Here is a 16,274-nt window from a genome sequence, read left to right as displayed (position 1 = left end):
ACATGCCTATTGTTCTAGCTACTCAGGAGGCTGAGGTGGGAGGATCCCTTGAGCTCAGGAAGTTGAGGCTGTGGTGGGCCAAGATCACACCACTGCACTCCAGCCTGGACAACGGGAATGAGACCCTGTCTCCAAAAAAAAAAAACGCCGGGGGCGGTGGCTCACGCCTGTAGTCCCAGCTACTCGGGAGGCTGAGGCAGGAGAGTCACCTGAACCCAGGAGGCGGAGGTTGCAATGAGCCGAGATCGCCCCACTCCACTCCAGCCTGGCAACAGAGCCAGACTCCGTCTCAAAAAAAAAAAAAAAAAAAGGCTGGGTGCGGTGGCTCACACCTGTAATCCCAGCACTTTTGAAGGCCAAGGCGAGACCAGCCTGCAGCCTGGCCAACATGGTGAAACCTCTTCTCTACTTAAAATACAAAAATTTAACTGGGTGTAGTAGCGCACGCCTGTAGTCCCAGCTACTCAGGAGGCTGAGGCAGGAGAATTGCTGAAATCTGGGAAGAGGAGGTTGCTGTGAGCCGAGATCACCCCCACTGCACTCCAGCCTGGGTGACAAAGCAAGACTCCATCTCAAAAAACAAAAACAAGAAGTTAACACTCAAAGGCAAGCGATGGGGTCTGTTTCACTATTCGATGGTTCATTTGTGTTGCTGCTGAACCAGTAAGGAATGACAACAAATCCGGGAAGCTGACCCGGGCAGGCATCCAAAGAATATACACTCTACCTCTGGCCCTGCTAAGCTCAGCTATTGGTCCCGTCTTCTGTCCAGACGCCCCTGGCCATCATGTGTAGTGTGTCTAGGTAGCCTCTGGAACACAGCCTTCTTAGTCTGCAGATTCCTGTTCTGCATCAGGATGACATGTTTGTTAGTCATCACCTGGTTTTAAAGAACTGATGTGCTCACTGTGTTACCAAAACTTTTTTTTTTTTTTTTTTTTTTTGAGGCAAGGGACTCACTCTGTGGCCCAGGGTGGTGTGCAATGGTGTGATCTCTGCTCACTGCAACCCCAGCCTCCCGGGTTCAAGCGATTCTCATGCCTCAGCCTCTTGAGGAGCTGGGATTACAGACGCACACCACCACACCTGGCTAATTTTGGTATTTTTAGTAGAGATGGGGTTTTGCCATGTTGGCCAGGCTGGTCTCCAACTCTTGGCCTCACGTAATCTGCCTGCCTCGACCTCCCAAATTGCTGGGATTATAGGCGTGAGCCACTGCACGTGGCCCAAGACGACAATTATGATTACGGAACATGACAGTAGGAACTTCCTGAGGCACAGGACTTGCAAAGGCAGTGACACATTTTTATATAAATTAACTTTTATTTCTATAACATATAAAAGGTATAAATAGGACTTATGTAAAAACCAATCACCTGCACACACAAATTATGTGAAATTAGTTTACATATCTCTTTAAACCAGAGGGAGGAGGAGGAAGCAGGATGAGGTCCACCTGGCCCACCATAAGTCCTTCCCCAGATGCTGTCGTGTATTAATAGCTTCTGCGGTCAACCAGGGTAATCTGCCAGGCAGTGCCTCAGGATGGGGTAGGGGTGGTGGTGGTGACGAGGTGTGAGGCTTCTGGGCACGGCTGTGAGGGAGGCACTTGGTGGGAAACATGCCTGAGATGTCAACAGTCTCGTCCTCACCCAGAAGGTGGGACTTGTCGCGGGGGAAAAGCCAAGGGTCCCGCAGCTCCCAGCTGGCTCTCCTTCACGTGCTTATCTGATGTGGTGCAGGAACAACAGGCAGGGGTGAGCGGTTTGTCCACAGAAGGGAAGTCTGAGGGAGCAGCCGCCATGGACGTCCCACCCAGTGCTGGCAAACAGTTCTGTGCACAAGGGATGCAGCTCAGCGGTGCTGACAGTGTGGGGCTCACAGAGCTCCCGTATTCTCAAGGTTTGGATACATTCTGGGAGGGATGAACTGGTGTAAGAGTCACATAATATGTGGAGGGGTGTAATAATCCAAAAAATGTAGCAAAATACCTTCTATGCCTATGAACCTGGGTTGGGGGAGCCGCGAACAAAGTCCAAAGCTCTGCCACACAGGCCAGCAGTGCTCATGTCTGCTGGCTGGTCCTCCCCAAAGCTCTCCTGCCACCTTTTTTTTTTTTTTAAACTAAACTAAATGGTCAATACTGCCATCTCTCTTGATAATGACAAAATGTTTGCACCAGATGCCTGCAGTTGTGTGTCGCTCCACACTAATGGATCCGTAGTGATACAGCTGTGGGAGGCACTCCTGGGTTGAAAATGAAGGCAATTATCAAATCACTGTCAGTCTTGACTGAGTCACCTCTAGAGTTTATGCTTTCGGCCTTAATTGAAATGAAGACAATTATATACACTTCTCACATAATTGATCACAAATGCGATCACAGCCACTCTGACTAAGATTGGTGCTGGCCAATCTGCTGTGAGGGAATGAAGAGAGGAGAGGAACTGCGATGTCAGTCCCTGATTCTACTGCAAGTTTCTAAGCACAGGAAATCCCACTCTAGCTTCAGGAGACGATATGTGACAAGAACATGACTGTGCTTTAAATCATCTCTCAACCATGCTAAGTTGTGATCCCTCACCAAGTCTATGAAACCTGGAAAAGGAGCAGAGTGCACGGGGTGTGTGTGTGTTTTATAAATTCAGGGATCATTCCAAAAGGGGCAAACTATTGCTTTCCGTGTGTGTGTTTTATAAATTCAGGGATCATTCCAAAAGGGGCAAACTATTGCTTTTCGTGTATGTGTTTTATAAATTCAGGGAATCATTCCAAAAGGGGTAAACTGTTGCTTTCCGTGTGTGTGTTTTATAAATTCAGGGATCATTCCAAAAGGGGCAAACTATTGCTTTTCGTGTGTGTATGTTTTATAAATTCAGGGATCATTCCAAAAGGGGCAAACTACTGCTTTTCGTGTGTGTGTTTTATAAATTCAGGGATCATTCCAAAAGGGGCAAACTATTGCTTTTCGTGTGTGTGTTTTATAAATTCAGGGATCATTCCAAAAGGGGCAAACTACTGCTTTTCGTGTGTGTGTTTTATAAATTCAGGGATCATTCCAAAAGGGGCAAACTATTGCTCTTCAAGTCCTGGGGCAGGGAGGGGAAGAGGAGGCCACTGTCCGCTCCTGAAAGCTCTGTGGGGAGAAAGGCCCCCTGCCTGATTGTTCTGTCATTCACATGCCAGCTTACTGTCAAAGCTAGAAAGACCGATGCCAAAGGCCTGAACTGCGCAAAGTGGGTAGTTGTAGTCCAGTGTGAACACGTCATCTGCTACACGTCCAAACTGCATGACTATATAGTCAGCTAGAAACACAAGGAAATCAAGATGTTAGAATATAATGTGGTTGCACTAGGGGAAAACTTTTTTTTTCTTCCTTTTCTGAGTTGGGGTTTTGCTCTGTCGCCCAGGCTGGAGCCTAGTGGAATGACCACAGCTCACTGCAGCCTTGACCTCCCATCCCAGGCTCAAGTGATCCTCCCACTTCAGCCTCTTCAGTAGCTGGGACTACAGGCAAGCACCACCGTGGTTGGCTAGTATTTTACTTTTTGTGAAGATAGGGTCTCAGTGTGTTGCTCAAGCTGGTCTCAAACACCTAGGCGAAAGTGATTCTCCTGCCTCGGCCTCCCAAAGTGCTGGGATTACTGGCCCAGTGAAAACCTGTTTATGATATAGAAAGAATCCTCCAAATAGGCCAGTTAATCACCAGGTTTCTGTAGAATAGAGAGCGGCTTGCTGGCAACGTCACAAGCTCCGTAGGCTAGAGGTGCCAGGAACCTTTATTGGGGTCATTTGCCTTTGTTTCCCAAACAACCTACTCTGTGACTTCTCTGATTTTTTTTTTTTTTTTTTGAGACGGAGTCTCGCTCTGTCGCCCAGGCTGGAGTGCAGTGATGCAATCTCGGCTCACTGCAGCCTCGACCTCCTGGCTCAAGTGATGCTCCCACCTCAGCCTCCCAGGTAGCTTGGACTACAAGTGCCTGCCACCAGGCCCAGCTAATTTTTTCTATTTTTTGTAGAGATGGGGTTTCACACCATGTTGCCCAGGCTAGTCTTAAGCTCCTAGTCTCAAGCGATCTGCCCACCTCAGCCTCACAAAGTGCTGAGATTACAGACGTGAGCCATGATGCCCAGCCAACTTTTCTGATTTGCTATAGCATATCTCTCACACTCCTCCCCCCTCCTCAACACAGTGATTCACAAGTTTTCTCCAAAACTGTAGTTTCATCTTTCCAAAGAAATCCTTTCTCTCCTCCATGATTATCTCCTGACTATCATTTCCTATCGCATACAGGGAATGTGCATTTCCCATCCTGTAAGAGCGTCTATCCTCCTCTTCCTACCCAGCCCTTCCCGGAGGCTTACGGTCATTTTTGTGGACTATCTGGAAGTTCTTCACTGATGCCTGAGTGACCCGGCCACGAAAGTTGAGGACATAGGACTGAGTGTCACTGTTCCAGACGGGGGCCTTGTTGTGCAGTTCAATGAGATTTTCCATAGTTTTGTTCTGCCACCTTGAGAGCAAACTGTCATGGTTCTGTCCAAAGGGAAAATCATTACTTTGTAACTGACAAGCCTACAACTGCACGAGGCAGAAGGTAGAGGAAGAGAATCCTTTCTCCATTTCAGAAAAGGGTAAACCAGAAGCAAAGAATGAAAGCCAACAATGAAGACAGGTTTTTAAAATTATTCTACATTATCCAGCATTTCTCTTTGAAGAAAACATGGTTTCAAGGCAACGACTCTGCAACTGCTCTTATCCTGAGGTTCTGGAGGGCAGCTCTCCTGAAGAAGGGTATGGAGCCATGCTCCAGTGTGGGGCTCTGGAAGCTCAATTTTTTTTTTTTTTTTTTTGTATTAACCTCTCTGTATTGTACTACTGTCTTTTAGAGTCTTTTGCTGATTTGAATATGTTCTTACTCACGTTTCGTGGCTGATATGGGATCTGCTTATGATTCAGTGTCATTCCAGGAATGATCACAGACATTTTCCTAGGACCTTTAAATCCAAGTACGTTTGTCTCCTGGAAGATAGGAAAACAAGGCAGAACTTGGAAACAGGAGAAAAATAGAGACCACATTCTTTTATAACATGAGACTTTCTTGGGAACGTAAGATGCTTACAATATCAGGTGTACCAGCCAGGGGCGGTGGCTCACGCCTGTAATCCCAGAACTTTGGGAGGCTGAGGTGGGCAGATCACCTGAGGTCAGGAGTTCCAGACCAGCCTGGCCAACATGGTGAAACCCTGTCTCTACTAAAAATACAAAAACTAGCCAGGCATGGTGGCGAGTGCCTGTAGTCCCAGCTACTAAGGAGGCTGAGGCAGGAGAATTGCTTGAACCCAGGAGGCAGAGGCTGCAGTGAGCCAAGATCGCATCATTGCACTCCAGTCTGGGCGACAAGAGTGAGACTCTGCCAAAAAAATAAATAAATAAAAAATATAATAAATCATGTGTACCAAAAATAATTTTATTACTTTGCTATAAACAGAGAGTCAAAAACAGGAAAGTAATATATCTCTTTATATATATAAAAATATATAAATATATATATAAATATATATAAATATAACTTTTTTTTGTTGTTGTTTTGTTTTCTGAGACAGAGTCTTGCTCTGTCGCCCAGGCTGGTGTGCAGTGGCGCAATCCCGACTCACTGCAAGCTCTGTCTCCCGGGTTCATGCCATTCTCCTGCCTCAGCCTCCTGAGTAGATGGGACTACAGGCACCCGCCAGCACGCCCAGCTAATTTTGTATTTTTTTTTTTTTAAGTCGAGACAGGGTTTCTCCATGTTGGTCAGGCTGGTCTCCAGTTCCCGACCTCAGGTGATCCGCCCATCTCGGCCTCCCAAAGTGCTGTGATTACAGGAGTGAGCCACCACGCCCAGCCTCTTACTCTTGAGTCTTAAATGAGATTTGAGATAACTGTGAACAAACTGCCCAACTCTGTCAGCACCAACACATATTTATTTCCCAGTGAGGGCATGGCACTAGATTACATACAGTGAGAATGAGTTGTGGTTAATTAAGGCCCGCGCTAGATGTTAAAAATGCCTGTCAAGCCAAGCAGATTATTCTTATTTTGAGACGGAGTCTTGCTCTGTCACCCAGGCTGGAGTGCAACCTCTGCCTCCTGGGTTCAAGCGATTCTCCTGCCTCAGCCTCTTGAGTAGCTGGGATTACAGGCGCCTGCCACCACGCCTGGCTAATTTTTTTATATTTTTAGTAGAGACAGGGTTTCGCCATGTTGGCCAGGTTGGTCTCGACCTCCTGACTTCAGGTGATCCACGCGCATCAGCCTCCTGAAGCGTTGGGATTACAGGCATGAGACACCGCGCCTGGCCGATTATTATTATTTTTAAAATAGGATCTCATGCTGTCGCCCAGGCTGGAGTGCATGGCGTGATCACAGCTCACTGCAGCTTCGACCCTCCTAAGACTCAAGTGATCCTCTTGCCTCAGCGCCTCCAGTAGCTGGGACTCCAGTGACTGCCACCACGCCCAGCTAGTTTTTGTATTTTTAATAGAGACAGGGTTTCACCATGTTGCCTAGGCTGGTCTCTCCTGGGCTCAAGTGATCTGCCCGCCTCAGCCTCCCAAAGTGCTGGGATTACAGGTGTGAGCCATCAAGCCCAGCCAAGCTAAGCAGATTATGTATGAAAGCTATAGAGGAAAGACACTTTACATCAAAGTGTTGAAGTCAAATGGTTCTCAGGCATGTAGATAAGATCTCATGGGATTAATTTCAACTTCAGAAAGTTGAGACTTTGGAATAAAAAAACCAGCTGAGATGGGTCAATTCCTTCTTGCTTTCTCTTACTCAACAACTCTTTGAATACCTACTGTGTGCCAGGCCATGTGCTGGTATGGATACAGCCATGAGTAAGAGTTCGCAAGAATTTACAAACTGGTGGAGACGGTTCATGTTGAACAAATAATAACAAGTACATGTGGGTTACAAATGCCACAAGGACACAGACAAAGGAATGTCAACCACATCTAGTGGAGTACTCAGAAAAGACTTTGATAAGGCAAAAGGCAAGAAAGAGGAAAAGGGAAGCCTCTCCAAGGAGGAAAGAGGAGTGTGGTTGGACAAGGGAACGACAGGAGGGCTGCTTCGCTAGAATGATGGGAAGCGGGGGTGAGCCGACAGAGGAGTCTGAAAGCAAATGCTGCCATGTTAGATCTTCCACAATGGGTAGTCACTAAAAGGTCTGCAGCAGAACAGGAGGCTCAACTAGAGCCTTGTTTTAGGAAGATTCATTTGGTAGCAGTAGAGAATGAGCTAGATAGTTCTCAGGTCTTTCCTGGGTGTGAAATAAAATGAAAAAGTACAATAAAACAAATAATAAGATGAAATTTAAAAAGAAGTGAACTATAAATGCCAAAAAGAGGAAAAAAATAAAAAGATTAAAAAGAGAAAAAAGAGAATGAACTAGATAGGAAAAGATTAAAAGCAAAAAAAGATCAGCTTCAATTTATTGTAACCTTTGGCCACTGGATAAGAAGTAAAGGTCTGAACTAAGTGGCAGCAGGAAAAAAGAAGAGGAAATAAGGGAAGAAATATTCTGAGAGTGAAAAATAATTGAACTTGGCAATTCAGATAACTAAAACTCAAATACATGGAGAAAGTGGTACAGCAACAGAAATCAGAAATAGAAACAAGCTTGGGAGGGGAGGTTCTTAGGCGACACTAGGTGAAAAGTGCCAGCATGACGTCAGGAGGGCAGGAAGTGGGCCTTGGGAAAGCAGCACTCACATAGGAGATGGCGGCCAGCTCCTGCCGGGCGTGGGCCGCTCCTACCAGACCCCGGCCCTTGATGGGGCAGATACCACGGTCGTAAACGGTAAACTTGGTCCCCATGAGGTTGGATCTGGAGTCAGGAGAAAAAGTCACCATGATGATCTGTAATTTTTTTTCTTATACAAACACAATCTAAGAGAAGGAAAATGGAAGCCTATTTTCCAAATGTCTAAATGTTCATCACTTTTTCAAAAATATCTCATTAAAGCAAGGAAGGAACTGAGATTTTCTTTTAACTTTTTATTTACTTGTTCATTCATCTGAGACAGGTTCTCGCTCTGTCACCCAGCTGGAGTGCAGTGGCAGGGATCATAGCTCACTGCAGCCTCAAACTCCCAGGCTCAAGCCATCCTCCCACCTTAGCCTCCTGGGTAGCTGGGGCTACAGGCGAGCACTGCCATGCCTGGCTAATTTTAAAAATTTTTGAAGAGATGTCTCAATGTGTTGCCCAGACTGGTCTCAAACTCCTGGCCTCAAGTGATCCTCCAACCTCAGCCTCCACAAATGCTGGGATTACAGGCCTAAGCAACCACACCACACTTATTTTTTTATTTTTCTGAGACAGACTCTCATTCTGTTACCCAGGTTGGGGTGCAGTGGTGCTGTCTTGGCTCATGGCAACCTCTGCCTGCTGGGTTCAAGCAATTCTCATGCTTCAGCCTCCTGGGTAGCTGGAATTATAGGTACGTGCTACCACACCCAGCTGATTTTTGTATTTTTAGTAGAGAAGGGGTTTCTGCCATGTTGGCCAGGCTGGACTCTAACTCCTAACCTCAAGTGATCCACCCCCTTGGCCTCTCAAAGTGCTGGGATTACAGGTGTGAGCCACTGTACCCAGCCTTTTTTGTTTTTCTTTTCTTTTTTTCTTTTTTTTTTTTTAAGATTACAACATCAATACATGCTAGTTGTAACCAAGATATGAACTGTTCTGCAACTATAGGAATAAGACTATCAGAAAGAATAGGACAGGGATCTAAGGTTGCTTTCACCTAAGCTTGCCGACATAACTTTCTCCTTCACGAGATAAATCAACTGGATCAGTGGAGATGAGGTAGTTGGCTGTTTTGCTCTTTTTCCGCTTTCTAGCTGCAAGAAGAAATATCTGGGAAAAGAAAAAGTGTCAGTCAAAAATGAAGTCGAGAGAACCCACCCCGCCCCTGGCCATGGCTGTCCTACCTATTCATTCAGCCAGTGTTCAGCAAGTCCCCAGCATATGTCTAAGCTGTTAATCTTTGGGTTTTCATCCCTTTTTCTAACTCTCTTATCAGAATTCACTATCAGGCTGGGTGCAGTGGCTCACCCCTGTAATCCCAGCACTTTGGGAGGCTGAGGTGGGCGGATCACAGGGTCAGGAGATCGAGACCATCCTGGCTAAACTAGTGAAACCCCGTCTCTACTAAAAATACAAAAAATTAGCCGGGCGCGGTGGCGGGCGCCTATAGTCCCAGCTACTCGGGAGGCTGAGGCAGGAAAATGGCGTGAACCCGGGAGGCGGGGCTTGCAGTGAGCCCAGATCGTGCCACTGCACTCCAGCCTGGGCCACAGAGTGAGACTCCGTCTCAAAAAAAAAAAAAAATTCACTAACAGGGTTTTCTTCCTGTACGGTTTTTCTAAATTTGCTAGCTTGAGTCTCTACATAATTAGTTACAACTTCATCCCTAAAAACTTCCAGTTAAAAAAAAAAATCTCCAAAGCTGGGCCAGGTGGCATGAGCCTATAATCCCAGCTGCTTGGGAGGCTGAGGTAGAGGCATCACTGGAGTCCAGGAGTTCCAGGCCAGCCTGGGCAACCCTGCAGAATCCAATAAATAAATAACAATCAATGTTCATCCAATGCCATGATTAAGAGTCTTTCCAACTTTAGGAGAGACAGGATCCTGAATACCTTCCCATTCTTTACTGTGATGGCTTTCTTTCTTTCTTTTTTCTTTTTTCTTTTTTTTTTTTGAGGCAGGGTCTCACTCTGTCACCCAGGCTACAGCGCAGTGGCGCAATCACAGCTCATTGCAACCCCTGCCTCCCAGGTTCAAGTGATTTTCCTGCCTCAGCCTCCCAAGTAGCTGGAACTACAGGTGCATGCCACCACTCCTGGCTAATTTTTTTATTTTTTGCTAGAGACAGGGTCTCCCCATGTTGGCCAAGCTGGTCTCGAGCTCCTGTCCTCAAGGGATCCACCCGCCTCAGCCTCCCAAAGTGCTGGGATTACAGGCGTGAGCCACTGCACCTGGCCTGTGATAGCTTTCTTAATGCCATGGGGACACAGACAAAGGAATGTCAACCACGTCTGGTGGAGCACATCAGGAAAGGCTTTGATTAGGCAAAGGGCAAGAAAGGGCAAAAGGGAAGGCTCTCCAGGGAGGAAATACTCTTTTTTTTTTTTGAGATGGAGTCTCGCTCTGTCGCCCAGGCTGGAGTGCTGTGGCCGGAGCTCAGCTCACTGCAAGCTCCGCCTCCTGGGTTTACGCCATTTTCCTGCCTCAGCCTCCCGAGTAGCTGGGACTACAGGTGCCCACCACCTTGCCTGGCTAGTTTTTTTTGTATTTTTTAGTAGAGACAGGGTTTCACCGGGTTAGCCAGGATGGTCTCGATCTCCTGACCCTGTGATCCGCCCGTCTTGGCCTCCCAAAGTGCTTGAGCCACCGCACCCGGCCTCTTTTTTTCTATATTGCTGTTGTTGTTGTTGTTGTTGTTGTTTTTTTTTTGAGACGGAGTCTTGCTCTGTCACCCAGGCTGGAGTGCAGTGGCCGGATCTCAGCTCACTGCAAGCTCCGCCTCCCGGGTTTACGCTGTTCTCCTGCCTCAGCCTCCTGAGTAGCTAGGACTACAGGCGCCTGCCGCCTCGCCCGGCTAGTTTTTTGTATTTTTTAGTAGAGACGGGGTTTCACCGTGTTAGCCGGGATCGTCTCTCGATCTCCTGGCCTCGTGATCCGCCCGTCTCGGCCTCCCAAAGTGCTGGGATTACAGGCTTGAGCCACCGCGCCCGGCCGTTGTTTTTTTTTTGAGACGGAGTCTCGCTCTGTCGCCCAGGCTGGAGTGCAGTGGCCGGATCTCAGCTCACTGCAAGCTTCGCCTCCCGGGTTTACGCCATTCTCCTGCCTCAGCCTCCCGAGTAGCTGGGACCACAGGCGTGCGCCACCTCACCCGGCTAGTTTTTTGTGTTTTCAGTAGAGACGGGGTTTCACCGGATTAGCCAGGATGGTCTCGATCTCCTGACCTCGTGATCCGCCCGTCTCGGCCTCCCAAAGTGCTGGGATTACAGGCTTGAGCCACCGCACCCAGCCTCTTTTTTTCTATATTGCTGTTGTTTTTTTTTTTTTTTTTTTGGAGACAGAGTCTTGCTCTGTCGCCCAGGCTGGAGCGCAGTGGCCGGATCTCGGCTCACTGCAAGCTCCGCCTCCCGGGTTTACGCCATTCTCCTGCCTCAGCCTCCCGAGTAGCTGGGACTACAGGCGCCCGCCACCTCGCCCGGCTAGTTTTTTTTTTTTTTTTGTATTTTTTAGTAGAGACGGGGTTTCACTGTGTTAGCCAGGATGGTCTCGATCTCCTGACCTCGTGATCCGCCCGTCTCGGCCTCCCAAAGTGCTGGGATTACAGGCTTGAGCCACCGCGCCCGGCCCATTGCTGTTGTTTTAAACCACTGTGACTTCAATGGCATGAATACCATCCTATGCAGGCATCCTTCCTAAACTCTACTAGACCAGGACCGTAACAGGGAAGCAGGAGAGTGGCAGTGGCTAAGCAGGAAGACTTTAGAATTATGCAGAAACAGGTTTGAATTTGGCTCTGCCATCACTTAGTGCAATTTGGGGTAGGTAAGTCACTCCCTAAGCCCCAGTTAGTTACCTCATCTTTAAAACAGAGATGAGAAATCCTACCTAACAAGGTGGCTACAATGATTACAGGTGATAATACATATAAACATATATGCACATGGTTGGTCTGTTGTAAACACTCAATAAATGGTGGTTAGAACAATTAATACCTACTATCATTATCTCATTTCTAGGCTCTTAAAAGCATCTGTTAAGACCTGGTATTAATACAAAATTAATAAGGTTCATCGGCACATATTAAATTGGCTCAAACTTATAAAATAAATTAGAATTTCTAGGGTGAGAAACAAGACATTTAACTTGTATGTCCTTCGTATTTCTAATTCATCCTATTCCCCAAAACTCGCTCTCCTTCCACAATGTCATGTTTTATCATTAAAAAAAAAAAAAAAAAAAGAACAGTAGCATCTAAAAACTAAATCATGGGAGACAGGTGAAAACTTACATTACAAAATACCTGTAAAATTACATTAAGAAATACCTGCCCATTTTCCCACATTGTGGATCAAGCTCTTATTTGTGGGAGGGTAGAGCTTGCTGCCTATTAGACCATGAGCTCTTTGCAGAAAATGAGAACACAGCATCTGGGGACTGAAAGATACAATCTACTTCTAGCTGGCTTGGTCTAATACCAGAGTTAGTTCCCTAAGGCCCATCAACAATCTATTCCCACAACATTCTTCTCTCTCTCAAGAGTTTTCTTAGAAATCAATTCTCATACCTTCTGATTTTCTTCTTTCTCCAAGTACATATAGTAGGTGGGGAAGAGGCCCCGATCCATTCCCTTTTTATCCCGGATTATCCGACATCTTACTGTGACACCTTGAGGGGCAGGACTATACACAAAGTCCTCCAGGTCGTCTATGTCTCCCAGGAGGTTATCAGCTGGTTGGGCTGCAGTAGCAGAACAGGAAGTGCCTGTATCCTGAAAGGACAGCCATACATGAGCAACAAGAGGCCAGGACTCAAAATCTGATTCTCTTTGAGAAGCACTTAGTGGACAAAGCAACTTAGTAATTTACCCCTGTGTCTTCAGTCTTCTGACAGAATAAGGAAAACTGAAAAGTTAAATAAGGATATGAATATTAAGAGTAATGAAGAGCTAAGTATGCAAATGGGACAAAGCCTCACAATAGCTGACCTGAGATAGAAAAAATTAGATCATAAGCTAAATTTGAGCTTAAACTTCTGAAGGAACCCTCATTCACTAATGGTATTTAAATACTGAAGATATGTTTGAGGGCTGGGACAGTGGCTCACACCTGTAATCCCAGCACTTTGGGAGGCCGAGGCGGGTGGATCACAAGCTCAGGAGATTGAGACCATCCTGGCTAACACGGTGAAACCTGTCTCTACTAAAAATACAAAAAATTAGCCGGGCGTGGTGGCGGCGCCTGTAGTCCCAGCTACTCAGGAGGCTGAGGCAGGAGAATGGCGTGAACCCGGGAGGCAGAGCTTGCAGTGAGCCGAGATCATGCCACAGCACTTCCAGCCTGGGTGACAGAGTAAGACTCTGTCTCAAAAATAAATAAATAAATAAATAAATACATACATACATACACACACACACATACTGAAGATATGTTTGAGAAAGAGTCAAGTTAGCTCTAACGGAAGAAGTTTCAGAACTACATACAGTTGAATTCTGGCTGGATGCAGAATTTGGGCTTTCTAAACATGCTGACTGGGATCTTCCATCAGTCTCCTCATCGAAGTTCACACTTTCAGAGATATCTAGCAGAAAAGGAAGAACTGTTAGCACTGCCAACACTGGTTTAAAAAAGGTCTTTGAAACAAAGATAGTTTTAATTTTTTTTTCTTAAAACCTTCCTAACTATTGTGACCCTAAACACAACTATTTTGTCCAAATACATAAAACAGGCAAATTCATAGAGACAGAAAGTAGAATAGAGGTTACTAGGGGCTGGGGGCAGGGGAGAATGAGGAATTATCTTGAATGGGTGTGAAGTCTCTGGGAAGATGAAAAAGTTCTGAAGATGGTAGTAGTGGTTGCATAACATTGCTAATGTACTTAATGTCACTGAATCTCACACTTTAAAATGATTAAACTTATAAATTTTAGTCAGGGCAGGCTGGGTACGGTGGCTCACACCTGTAATCCCAGCACTTTGGGAGGCCGAGGCGGGCAGATGACGAGGTCAGGAGATTGAGACCATCCAGCTAACATGGTGAAGCTCCGTCTCTACTAAAAATACAAAAAATTAGCCGGGCATGGTGGTGGGCACCTGTAGTCCCAGCTACTCGGGAGGCTGAGGCAGGAGAATCGCTTGAAACTGGGAGGCAGAGCTTGCAGGGGGCGAGATTGCGCCACTGCACTCCAGCCTGGGCAACAGAGTGAGACTGTCTCAAAAAAAAAAAAAAAAAAAAGAAAATTTAGGCAGGGCACAGTGGCTCATGGCTGTACTCCTAGCACTTTGGGAGGCTGAGGCAGAAGGATTGCTTGAGGCCACGAGTTTGAGATCTGTCTCTATAAAAAGTTTTTTTTAAAAAAATTAGCCAGGCATGATGGTACCTGTGTGTCTGTAATCCTAGCTAGCTGAGGTGGGTGGATCACTTAAGCCCAGGATTTTGAGGCTAAAGTGAGCTATGCACCCCCGCCTAGGCAACAGAATGACACCTGAACTCTTTTAAAAAAAAAAGTGTACTTTTTGTTATTTGGAAGGGAAGGGAAGGCTTCAGTAAAAACAGGAAAACTTGCTAGACATTCTAAAAAGAGCTGTAGCACTAATAAATTATTATTATTATTATTAAGATGGAGTCTCGCTCTGTCGCTCAGGCTGGAGTGCAGTGGCACGATCTCGGCTCACTGCAACCTCCATCCCTCGGGTTCAAGCGATTCTCTTGTCTCAGCCTCCCCGGTAGCTGGGATTACAGGTGTGCGCCACCAAGCCCAGCTAATTTTTTTGTATTTTTAGTAGAGACGGGGTTTCACCATGTTGGCCAGACTGGTCAAACTGACCTCAGGTGATCTGCCCGCCTCGGCCTCCCAAAGTGTTGGGATAATAGGTGCAAGCCACCATGCCAGGCTAACACTGGTAACTTTTATGTTACAATGCATGTTTTACCACAATTAAAAAAAAATCCAATGATGCATTGTTCTCTACAGCAGTTTTATTCCCCCCAGCATTTTCTTTTATATTTTTTTCTGAGATGGAGTTTTGCTCTCGTTGCCCAGGCTGGGCGCAATCTCGGCTCACCGCAACCTCGGCCTCCCGGGTTCAAGCGATTTTCCTGCCTCAGCCTCTTGAGTAGCTGGGACTACAGGCGCCCACCACCACATCTGGCTAATTTTGTATTTTTAGTAGAGACGGGGTTTCTCCATGTTGGTCAGGCTGGCCTTGAACTCCCAACCTCAGCCTCAGCCTCCCAAGTAGCTGGAATTACAGGTGCCCACCACCACACCCGGCTAATTTTTTTTGTATTTTTAGTGGAGACGGGGTTTCACCATGTTGGCCAGGCTGGTCTCGAACTCCTGACGTCAGGTGATCTGCCTGCCTCTGCCTCCCAAAGTGCTGGGATTACAGGCGTGAGCCACCGTGCCTGGCCTATTGTGTACTTGAAATGGAAGAGGTGTATGGTCTGTAATTTATATCTCAAAAGAGCTGTTACTTAAAAAATTATTTGCTTTGCAAAGGACATTTTTTCCTTCTTCTCTCTAAAATATTAACTTATTATTATTATTTTTCGAGACAGGGTTTCACTCTGCTGCCCAGGTGGGAGTGCAGTGGCCAAATCACAGCCACTCACTGCAGCCTCAACTTCCTGGGCTCACGTGATCCTCCCACCTCAGCCTCCTGAGTACCTGGGACTACACCATATCCAGGTAATTTTCTGTAGAGATGGGGTTTCACCAAGTTGCCCAGACTGATCTCAAACTCTTGGGCTCAAGCAATCCGCCCACCTCAGCTTCCCAAAGTGCTGAGATTACAGGCATGAGCCACGACACCTGGTACCCCCCCTTTTTATTGGTAGCAAAAAGGCAGAAAACTCCTGAGATACCACTATCGTATGGATATCTTCACCTATTACTATGTTTTCAAATGCCATTTTTATACCAAGAACTCAGTTCACATGAATCTGTCTTGAGAGATCAAAGATCTCTCTGAAACTTTCAAGACAAGCAAATTGGAGCCACTTATACGGACACAATCTGCCAAACTGACACTTCTTAGAATTCAATCAAAACAGCACTTAATGGGTTTTATAGTCAAGATGCAACCTGTTGAGACATGAAAAGGCATTAATTCATCTGGCACTGAAAGGCCAGTTCTGAGAAAGAACACAGCCACTTCACAGAGCAGTGCAAAAGCAGACAATGTGGTATTTACAGTCAGGGATAAAGAACTAGACTAAGAATCAGAAAATCTAAATCTGCCACTTTTCAGCTAGTTGACTCAAGGTAAGTAATTTAGCTTTGGTTAAATAGAAAATCATTTTTGCGGGCCGGGCGCGGTGGCTCACGCCTGTAATCCCAGCACTTTGGGAGGCCGAGGCGGGCGGATCACAAGGTCAGAAGATCGAGACCACGGTGAAACCCCGTCTCTACTAAAAATACAAAAAATTAGCCGGGCACGGTTGTGGGCGCCTGTAGTCCCAGCTACTCGGGAGGCTGAGGCA

At 46.4% G+C, this 16,274-nt stretch overlaps 1 protein-coding gene across 2 annotated transcripts in view; it reads right to left on the bottom strand.

Moving 5' to 3' along the window:
• Window positions 1-1,303: 1,303 nt before the first annotated feature.
• TULP3 (TUB like protein 3) overlaps window positions 1,304-16,274 on the bottom strand; it is a 55,769-nt gene continuing 40,798 nt past the window's right edge. The window contains exons 5-12 of one of the 2 annotated variants that reach the window (XM_028828925.2): window positions 13,273-13,370; window positions 12,358-12,561; window positions 8,794-8,906; window positions 7,760-7,874; window positions 4,925-5,023; window positions 4,366-4,537; window positions 3,192-3,305; window positions 1,304-2,247 (exon numbers count right to left, since the gene is read on the bottom strand). In XM_028828925.2, coding sequence (XP_028684758.2) covers window positions 2,210-2,247; window positions 3,192-3,305; window positions 4,366-4,537; window positions 4,925-5,023; window positions 7,760-7,874; window positions 8,794-8,906; window positions 12,358-12,561; window positions 13,273-13,370 — 953 coding nt within the window. In that variant the 3' untranslated portion in view covers window positions 1,304-2,209. 2 annotated transcript variants of the gene reach the window in all.

Source organism: Macaca mulatta, chromosome 11 (genome assembly GCF_049350105.2).
Source record: "Macaca mulatta isolate MMU2019108-1 chromosome 11, T2T-MMU8v2.0, whole genome shotgun sequence".
Taxonomy (NCBI): domain Eukaryota; kingdom Metazoa; phylum Chordata; class Mammalia; order Primates; family Cercopithecidae; genus Macaca; species Macaca mulatta.
Note: the sequence above shows the minus strand (reverse complement) of the source record. Positions and strands in the feature narration are given on the sequence as shown.